This window comes from Limulus polyphemus, unplaced genomic scaffold (genome assembly GCF_000517525.1).
Source record: "Limulus polyphemus unplaced genomic scaffold, Limulus_polyphemus-2.1.2 Scaffold1074, whole genome shotgun sequence".
Lineage (NCBI taxonomy): Eukaryota > Metazoa > Arthropoda > Merostomata > Xiphosura > Limulidae > Limulus > Limulus polyphemus.
This window is the reverse complement of record NW_013666684.1, coordinates 229,114-239,807: the sequence shown is the minus strand read 5'-3', so window position 1 is coordinate 239,807 and position 10,694 is coordinate 229,114. Positions and strand designations below refer to the sequence as shown.

Here is a 10,694-nt window from a genome sequence, read left to right as displayed (position 1 = left end):
TTTACATGTTTTGAGTTACATTAATGTAAAATGTTGGATAAAAGTAATATTGACAGTTATTATAAATATATAAACACACACATACATAACTATAACAGCAATTTATAGCTAATAAAACAAACTTCCAGACATACACATACATCCTACACATAAATAAATAAAAAGGACACTGTTGATTCAGAGGAGTCAGGCTATAATTATTACATTTTGTTTTATAAAAAAACTGATGAAAATTTGACAATTTCATCTTAATATGAAATTAATAATAATTAAAATCTACTATAATGACAGAACTGTACACTTTCTAGAAACAGAATAATATTCTAACATGTGGAAGAGAAATCTCAGTTCAATCTACCAATTCAACTGTAGCAAAGACCTTCCCTTCCCAAAGAGGTAACACCTCATTGTCATCTGATATTTCTTCATTTATTATTCCAGTTTCAAATTCATTGCATCTTTTCTTGAAGAAGTACCTGTGAAAAAAAAAGATATACTGTGAGTAAAACTTCGTACAGCTGATATTATTAATATAGGATATAAATCAATCCTTAAATAAAAAGATAAAGAATTTACAGTTCAATATTTGTTTATCTGAATTTTCATACTAGAATGAAAGTATGCAACACGGCTTTTTATAAAATTTTTCTATAATCTCTGTGTTACCTCTCTCCTTTTAAAAATGTTCTTTGTGTTATCTCTCTCTCTCTCTCTCAACAAGATATTCTTACAACTGAATTGCAACATATGAAGCCTTAAACTTTGTGGTTTGAACAAACAACCACAGTTTAGAACTCTGTACCTCTTTGTTGTTGTTTTTGTTTATCTTATTTTCATGAAGCAAATGTAAAACACATAAAAATTTAATCTCATATCTTACATTTATTTCTACATTTACAACCACTACATTCTAGATTTGTCTACTTATCATAGAATATAGTAAAAACAAAAATATGTTTTTTATTGGATCTTGGCAAAATCTACTTGTAAACAAAATGACAAAAAGAACATGAGCAAATATAACATTCATGAATGAAGATATAGATAAAAACAAAAACAGTTTATAATTTTGCAGCTCTTCATACTTCTGTCTCTCTGCTTACATTACTGGGTAGTTTAAGTTATCAATGTAATCCTTATAGTTAAACCTAGAAAATCTAAGCTCACCATCAATATACATTTTTAATTCTCTTATTTTTCATAATCATTTAATGGAATGAGGTCTTAAGCATACTACAACCCTGATCATTTCTTAATACACAATTTTAGAAAATTATTATCTGGTTTATCTTCCAAATGTGTACCTAACTGGTCTTTAGTTTCACAGGAAAAGGTTTTCAAGATTCAAACATCTTATTGCAGCTTAAAGCAAAAATAATTTATTCCCCCTTGTCAGCAATTCTTAAGTTTCTCAGGCCCTTTGGGGCCCCCCTGCAATTGTGAGAACCTACTTACGCCACTGTATGCTATACCTGTAGTTTCCTTTCCTGCTAAGAAGAGTTTTGAATTGCTTGAGGGTGACATTCTTGCCAGGAAGCTTAGTCCTGTAAGGCACTGATTCTCCAGAGAAATAGTAACCAATAATGGTGAACTCTCCAGAGTAGCCAGACCCAGGATGGTGATTAGATAAAATTTTCTTGTTCAACCTTTGCAAGAAAAAAAATTTTGAACAAAAATTTTAATACTTCAATTAAACCACAAGAAACTCAAAACAATAAGTAAAATAATTTTCACCTTAACTTCAAATATGAAATCCTGAACAAGCGTTTCATTGTACATAACAGATACAGTAGTTCTGTTAGGGTTACTAACTATGAAGAATAATATACATACGTTTTACAAAATGCTGCACAGTTACTACTTACTTATGCTTATATACCATATTTACCCCTTTAAGAATTGGGTGCTTAGAAAATTAGCAGAACTGACCAAAAGTCCTGATGCAATTAAGAACAAAATGTACCCAGTTTAGTTCAGGTTCTTTCTAGTTCCAATAACAGTACGCCTTTCCTTCTTTGATTAGAATTCTTGATTTTCTCATCAAATACTGATTTAGAAATGACATAAGAAAACTAATATTTGTTTTAATGAAATTGAAAACTCTAAAAATATTGTACTCTGACTAATTAATATAATTTTCTCATGAAGTTAGTACAGGTTGTAGACTATCGCATATGTTACTTTCTGTGCTCATGTGTCAGTACCACTTTACCTCAAGTCTTTTCATTATCAGTGATAAGACAAAGTTAATAAGTTTCTTATTCTAATACTCCCAGTCATTAGAAACATAGGTCTGACAATTAAACTTTTAAAGATACACTGCTTTTATCATCTTAAAGATTCTTTCTTATCAAGGAAATTTGTTTGTGACAACATAGTAACATATGTTGAATAAATATATAAGTCAAACATCTAGTTACAACTAAACCCACACTAGATTTTATCTATTTATATATAAAGAAGTTATTTGATATTTTCATGTTGTTTACTTTCAAGGATGAAAATTTAAACTACAAAATTAATGTAGTTTTATTTTATTTTAATCTTAAATTTATGGCTCGTTATCTGTATATATAAATCTGTATATTTAAACCCAACATATTTAATGTTATTGGAAGTTAGCATTATATAAACATATCTGTTGTAAATCTGAGAATTTGAAATTGAACAGCCTTTAAATAAAATTGTATATATATATATACCATATTTACCCCTTTAAGAATTGGGTGCTTAGAAAATTAGCAGAACTGACTAAAAGTCCTGATGGGGAGCACATGGTGGTAGTATGAGGATCATACCATCAGTAAGTCAACTACAGTCCAAAACTCAGCCACTGGAAACCAACATCCATATGAGGTAGTAGAGAAAATCAAACTGCCAGCAAGTCAACTACAATCCAAAATCCAACTACTGGGAACTGACATCCATGGGGTAGGAAAGAGGATCATACCAGCAGCAAGTCAACTGCAATCCAAAACCCAGCCATCTGGTGGGGATAGGAAAGACGATCATACCATCTTCACCTCAACTTCAGCAAACCAGAGGGAAATCTCGTACCCACCAATCTGTGAATATGACCCATGATAGCAATATGATAAATTGTTTGACCGATCCAGGAACCTGACATCCAGACGATTGACATAAGAAAGATGCCCCTATAAAGTAAACACTCCCACTCAAAACCAATCTGACAGGAACCATCCCCAGCACAAAAACATCTTCGGTATATGAAAATCATTGAGGGATAGTGTAAAAGAAAGAACCATAATAATCTGCAGTACCGTGACCCACAATGTGTGTGAAGTGAACAAAAGTATAATTGAGTGAGGGAACAGAGACACCTGTAATACATGTGTGAGGACTTATGTTGATCATTTCAGCTCTGAATCCAAAATCCAGCACTGAGAACCAACATCCATGTGGGGGTAGGATGAGGGGTCCCAATCAAAGGAGTAAACTGCAATTTTGACAACACACTCCAAAGCATGGATAGTTCAATAAGATCACCTCTCGCAGATTTTGTTCTCAAGAGAAAATAAATTGGGAGATCTTAACCTCTCTCTAAAAGGTAACCCTTCCATCCCCACGATCATACTAATAACCCTCCCTTTCCAATAAGTCCTTATCCTTCATAGATAATAAGACCAAAGCTGTACACAGTATTCTGAGTGAGGTATAACTAGTGATTTGTATAAATAGGTAATTTACCTCTTTTGACTTGTAATGTATCTAATGTATCTATCATCCAAATATCACATAACATTCTCAAAAGAAGTTAAAAGATTAGTAAGGCAAGCTTTCCTAAATGATACAAACCACTCGCACCTGCCCAATGGCTGTTCACCTACAAAAAATAAAAGACAGAGAGGCTTGCATATCTGATTTTTGACCTCCACTGGGGAAAACCTTGTCTGGTTCTGGCGCTTCAACTATTATTAATCTCTAAATATTTCTTATTATCACTAATAAATTAATAAATTATAACACATTATACATAAACGAGCAAGTTGCAGGCTGTATACAAAAAGTAAATACCATCTTTTTCTTGCCATCTTTCACAAACGATAAACATTCTTTATACTTTGAACAAATGACTTACTTGTTCTTTCCACATTTTAAATGTGCCTCATCTTCTAGCCGTCGCTTAGCTTCCAGAAGCTGTGTTGCTGTGTCGGGTGGAGGAAGGACTGGCATGGATGGATCTAAGGCAATGGGCTGAGTAGGTTGTAACACCCATGGATAAGTATGGGTTGGCGTGTAAGAACAAGATTTATAACAAGGTACACTGCCTGGTAATTGAAGAAGAAGAGACCAAAGAATAGAATCTTCTCCCTCTGAGGAGCCAGAAGGTGAGGCCACTAACTTCTTAGAATTCCTTATAATAGAAGAGATAATCAATAATTATCTTTTATTATATAGAGATTACAGGATAAAAATAAAACAAACACTTATTTACCATCTTTGGCTCTAAGTCTTTTTACCAGCAACTAACACAATACTGATATTGTACCTACTGTTATTAAGGTCTTTTCACCAGCAACTCACACAGTACTAATACTGTACCAATTGTTATTAGTACTTTTACCATTACAAATACAAGTCAAACAGTGGGAAAAAAATGCTGTTTCTCAAAAAAAAGGAAACCTAAACATTTAAGAAAACCTCTACATTCAATTATGCTGAAATAAATATGTGCAAAAGTAGATATTTCAATTTAAAAGTTTTTGATGCCTTTCTCAAAACCAATGTAAAATACCCTTTTGTCAGTAATTCATATAGTACTATTTTTAAAAGCTTTTCTTACCTTTGTTGGCCTGGTACTGGAGATGAAGTGGATAATGAATATCTATTCGATTTCTTCTGTCTTGTAGAAGAATCCTTCTCCAAATCAGGACCACAACAGTACTTTTCATTGTCCATCATCCAACTAGAAACCCTTAGAATACACAAAACGTTTAACAACACTCTCTGGCTACTACTTCATATCTGATACATACAATAGTTTGTGGTCTATAGCTATAAATTAGACCCTTTTATAGATACAATAACATGATCACAATATTTTATAAAACTTATTCTTCTTACAAAAGTCATATTTTGAAAGGTTTAGAATTATACTCCTACAAAACAGTACATATGATAAATAACTGATATAAATAGCTTTTCAACTATGATTTTGTATTATAACCCAACTGCTCTGATGATCTCCTGTATATTTTAAAAGCCTTGTTGATAAAAGCCTCCAACAATGTGAAGTTAGAATTCTGCTATAATAGGTTCCTTAAAAATAAAGTATATAATAACATTTAGAGTCTCATGGTGCAAGTCCCCTGATGGGACAGCAGTAAAACTAGGGTCTTAAAATACTAAAATCCAGGGTTCAATTCCCTGCAGTGGACACAGCATATAGCCCAAACCTGGCTTTTCTCATTAAAACACACAGAAACTAAAATTCGTCAAAAATTCATATTACGATCAATCAGTTATAGCATAGGTGTTTACCATTACATAAGCCAATAAGCATTTTGCTTTGATTTTTACAAAAAATACTTAGGCCACTAGTAAAGTTCAACAATCCCAAGTATGTATTTGTAGAAAAAGAAGTTATACTGATATGGACACATTAATTTATGTATCAAATTCAGATGATACTTTTCAACAAAGTTTATTCAGTAGTTATCAAATCAAATTAAAAGCACTTATACTCTCAAATAAAGGTTTTTTATAATAAATAAAGTGAAAAAAACTGATAATTAAGTTAAGAGTACAAATATAAAAATATTAACAGGCAAAACAAACAATATAATTTACTTCATAATAGTAAACCTCTAGTACTCAAATTAACGATTTTATTGGTTATTTTTATCTCTTTTTTTAATGTCAGTTCCCAAAACATCCTACAACAGCAGTTGAGATGAACTGATGTCATGATTAGATCTACATATTAATTCTTTGGTCTATAAAAATCTCTTTTAGTTAAATTTTAAATTCTTAAATGACAAAAAGAAACTTCAAAAATTAAGATTTTTGTCATATTCAAATCTAATTCAATTTTTAAAATATCTTCATAAAAATAAATAGTTGAGAAGTATTACAAAAAATATTAATAATACTTTATACTAAGGATAATGTCAAGGAAAAGAAGGAAATCTTTAAAATCAGTATACTGAAGAAATTTAGTTTATGAATATTGTTCAGGTAAGTCAATTAGTCAATATCCTTTACATGCTTTTTTCACAGGTTACACTTTAATAGTGCCATGCTGCAAATGGTATTTTATTAAAAAAAAGCATAATAATTTGGTTGGATGAGCAGTGGTACTAAAATATTTGTCAAGAAATACATGGTACAATATCATTCAAAAAGAAAAATTTACATTTGGTTCTCTAGTGTTATAAAATTAATCACATCTAAAAATCATGTCTTGACTACTACCTTTGATTAGATGCCAGGGTTGGCAGCACTGGATCACATGCTAAACTAACTCCACTATCATTACAGCTGCTACTAGAGTCATTGGTTGATAACTTCTTGCAACATGATTTCCTGGACACGTCCTTGGAGTGCCAAGTCTGGTGGTGTTCAGCAGAGGTCACACTTGGCAGCTCTGATGCTGCCCCAACTCTTTTGGCCATTACTGAATGGTGATGATGGAAATGCTTGTGAAGGTGGAAAGGAAGAAGAGAAAATTTTCTGGGTTCATTATCAGAAGTGAAATCATGAACTGTTCCACTAGCATTTGAGCATGAATTTTGATTCTATTAAACAAAAATAAGTAAACATTGTGTCAGAAACAACAAACAATTTTTCTAACAAATAACAATGAATAATTGTCTATAATTAATATGGAAGTTCAAACCTAGAAATTGCATTGCAAATGTTTATAGCATATTGTGATGGTTTTATATGGTTTATGTATAGCTTAAAAATTAATGTGTTGCTTATTAGAATAATGATCTCCTTGAAGATTTCCAAGAAAAAATAAACAACTTTTTCAAACTTATCATTTACTTAAAACAATGACTCATTTAGGGATTTTGTTAAATCAAGTGGATATTGTTGATATCATAAATACAATAATAAATCATTCTAGCTACTAAATAATTTACAACAATGATTATAGAACTAATGCAAAAATTTAAATCAAGTGGATATTGTTGATATCATAAATACAATAATAAATCATTTTAGCTACTAAATAATTTACAACAATGATTATAGAACTAATGCAAAAATTTAAATCAAGTGGATATTGTTGATATCATAAATACAACAATAAATCATTCTAGCCACTAAATAATTTACAACAATGATTATAGAACTAATGCAAAAATTTCAAATAATTAGAATTTAAAGTTTTTTGTTTTCACAATATATTTTTCCTCTCCATAGATTAAACAAAATTATTAGAATTAAAAGTCTACTCATAAGTTCAATAAATTACTTTTTTTAAACTTATTAATAAAATTTTGAATTTACAGAGATAAAGATATTTTTAAAAACCTGTAACAGAAACTATGAATGCTTTCTTATTATTTTTCATCTTTGAAATATATCAAATTTTGATTTCTTGTGGAGACCAGTGTTAATAATCTTATCTTTTAAGCACATTGATAACTTACTGTATATGACTAAGAGTTATACATATATATATATATATATATATATCCTGTATTTCAATAAAAGGTTACATACCCCTTTTGGATGACCCAAATTGTTATGATGAGAATGAACAGATTCGTAAGGACTGGCATAGAGGCCCACAGTACTCATACCTGAAGTGGACAACCTCAAAGACACCAGAGAGCCAAAACCTGATGAATCAGATCTATGCCTCTCTAGTTGAGGTGATACTGATATTGAGGAAGGAGAAAAGAGACTTGGAGATCCACTCGGAGTATGATGTGCAGAGTCATTCCACACCCTTGATACATGCTGGTCCAAAATAGACTGGTCATTGTATTCTGAAACAGCTTGCTCATCTGTTATAGCTTCTGATAAAAACTGTGAAGGAATATCTAGAAACGTGTCCAATGGATGCTGTAAATTTCTAACACAAGATTTTGACAAGGATATATCTTCTTCTGCCTACAAATGAAAAAACAAAAAGCACATATATAGTTTCAACTAAGTTATATCTCCATCGGAATAAAAAAAAACATTCTGCACTTGCACATTCAATCAACAAACTAGTCACGAGTTCAATCAAAATATAAAGTTACATGCATGTTTCAATGGAAATTAAGAAAAGCTATATTCATATATATTCAATCTGTAGAGAGAGAGAAACTTGTTTTTATGACATTAGTTACAAAAACAGGACACAACTAATTCGCACAAGGTGCCAAACCATAAATTCATTCATAATTTCAGCTGAAGAGTAAGAGAGAGAAACATACCTCCAGTTTTTGTAAAGACTCTTCAACTCGTTCCTGAGTTGCCCTTTCTTTTTTTACTTGAAACAATTTTTGAGTTAAAAGTGCTGCAAATTTTTCTTCTTGCAAACTTGTAAACATATTTGGTGTTTGCTGAGTTTTCTGAAGGGAGAGAACTGGATTCTTGTATAAAGTTACTTTTTTTTAATGCATAATACATAGTTATGGAAGTCTTGGCTCACACTGTCTATCAAAATAAAGTGTTTCATCTTTGCTATAAAATACACATTTTTACTGATTACTATGCATATATATACCAATACAGATTTATACTTCTTTCTTATTTATGGAATACTTTGCACTTAAAAACAAAAACTACAGTCAAACTTACAGGTATTATAGCTTGATGACCAAGATAATCACTGTGTAAACTGGCATTTTTCTTTATCATTTGCTGGTGCTTTTTTACCCGACTTCTTGATGGAAGAGTAGGACTATAGTCTCTGTCAAATAAAAGTAACAACAATGCAAGAAAAGTAATAAAAAAAAAAGTTCTAAATCACGAAGTAATAGAGAAAAGAAACAGTTTTCAATAATATTCACTTTGAAACTTTTATGTTCTTGTTTAGCACTACTTTTATTCTATTCTTATGCATAGCTGAACTTGAACCAGTCCTTGATTAGTTGAGGGTGAAAGAAACTGCAAAATGTTTTTGGAAAAATATATGATGTAATTTCAGTCACTATATTATAGTCCTAGTTCACGGCTATGATAATCACTTTAAATTTTTTTAATGTAACACTAAGAACTATAAAAAGACACATTTCCTATAGCCAAAACAATAAAACCATACCACCAACAATTAAGTACTCTATTTCCCATTAGTCAATGGTTTTTCTCAGTTTAAGCCTCATTAAAAAGATTTATTTGCCACTCTTGTAAGATCTAGCAGTTGATATTTGGTCCTTAAAGACAACAATGATTTTGAATTATTTGAAATAATGCCCAATGAAGCAGTTGACTGAAATCTGATGTATCATATAGAGAACATTCCATTAGACATGTAACAATTTTTTGTTACCATTATGTTTAATATATTAAAATAAGAATAAAGCATGCAAAAGTGGTGTGATTATTTTTAAAATAATCATAATTTTTGAGATTCAGGAAGTTATGACTTTATTTACCATCTTAAATATTGAGATTAATTGTTTCAGTAAAAATATTTCCATATTGTTTAACCTAGTAATTTCTTAAAGAAGTTTTTATTTAATGGATGAAAAACATAATATAACATAATGATCTGGGACAAAATGAGACCTATTGGTCCATCTTGGCTGTCCCATTCTCTAAACTAAACTAAAACTTTTAGTAACAAAACTTTAAAAAATACTGCACTATTGGGGTAAGGAAGTTTGGAAAGGATTTACCGCTTGTGTAAGAGGAATATTGGTGTTGTGGAAAAAGAAAGAAAGTTATTTTAGATATTAATATTGATAAAAGTCTGAAGCTTTAAATGAGTGTTTGGCTGCAAGGAAAAAAACAAGTATACTTTCTGCTAAACCTAGTGGCTTTAAGAGGGGTTTCTATCATATGGGTAAAAATATCACATTATTATAAACCTATCATAAGACACTAGCTAGCCTCATTTAGAAAACTGTGAACAGTTTTAGCTTCCTTACTACAACCAGAATATCCAGATATTGACTTCAATGTAAAAAAAAAGAACAATAAAACGACTTTAGAGTAAAACATCTAAGCTATGAAGAAAGACTATAAGTTAAAGAGTAATTGACTTGATTCAGATGGTTAAACATATATAGAAGTTAAACAATTTGCTTACGGATGGTTTGTCTGAGTGGTGAAATGAAAAACTAGAATGCAGAATTGAATACATATGGGCAAAAGGTTTGAACTTTCAAAATCTAAGTGCACATTTGCTCTTCACCAAAATTATTTGTTAGTTAGAGTAATAAACCTGATTATGTAAATTAAACTCTTTGTTCAAGTTCTCATTAACTTTTGTGCTGAATACATGGATGTGAAGGACTACATTTAATTTGGTTTTGATAATGCTTTAATTGCTTGGTAGAGGAATGAAGTCAATGGGCTTTTGTTATCTTGCACCCTAACAGTTCTTGTTATAGTAGTTTTTGCTTTTGAAAACTAGTTCATTCTACGAAAACTGATATCCTGAAGAAAAAACACTTCCAGTTTACAAAAATACTTTTGCCATCTGTCAGCAACATACTATCAACACTCAGTGTATCGGAAGAAAGCCTATGAAATTCCCTATCCTTGGCAGAGGTTGGGAGAAC

The 10,694-nt window shown here is 30.8% G+C and overlaps 1 protein-coding gene across 1 annotated transcript in view; it reads right to left on the bottom strand.

Annotated features, from left to right (window-relative positions):
• Positions 1-355: 355 nt before the first annotated feature.
• The window catches only part of LOC106462009 (axin-1-like), a 12,633-nt gene continuing 2,294 nt past the window's right edge, over positions 356-10,694 (bottom strand). The window contains exons 2-9 of the mRNA XM_022389126.1: positions 8,767-8,878; positions 8,400-8,537; positions 7,696-8,088; positions 6,436-6,758; positions 4,805-4,936; positions 4,100-4,375; positions 1,456-1,646; positions 356-476 (exon numbers count right to left, since the gene is read on the bottom strand). Coding sequence (XP_022244834.1) covers positions 433-476; positions 1,456-1,646; positions 4,100-4,375; positions 4,805-4,936; positions 6,436-6,758; positions 7,696-8,088; positions 8,400-8,537; positions 8,767-8,878 — 1,609 coding nt within the window. The 3' untranslated portion in view covers positions 356-432. The remainder of the gene's footprint in view (positions 477-1,455; positions 1,647-4,099; positions 4,376-4,804; positions 4,937-6,435; positions 6,759-7,695; positions 8,089-8,399; positions 8,538-8,766; positions 8,879-10,694) is intronic.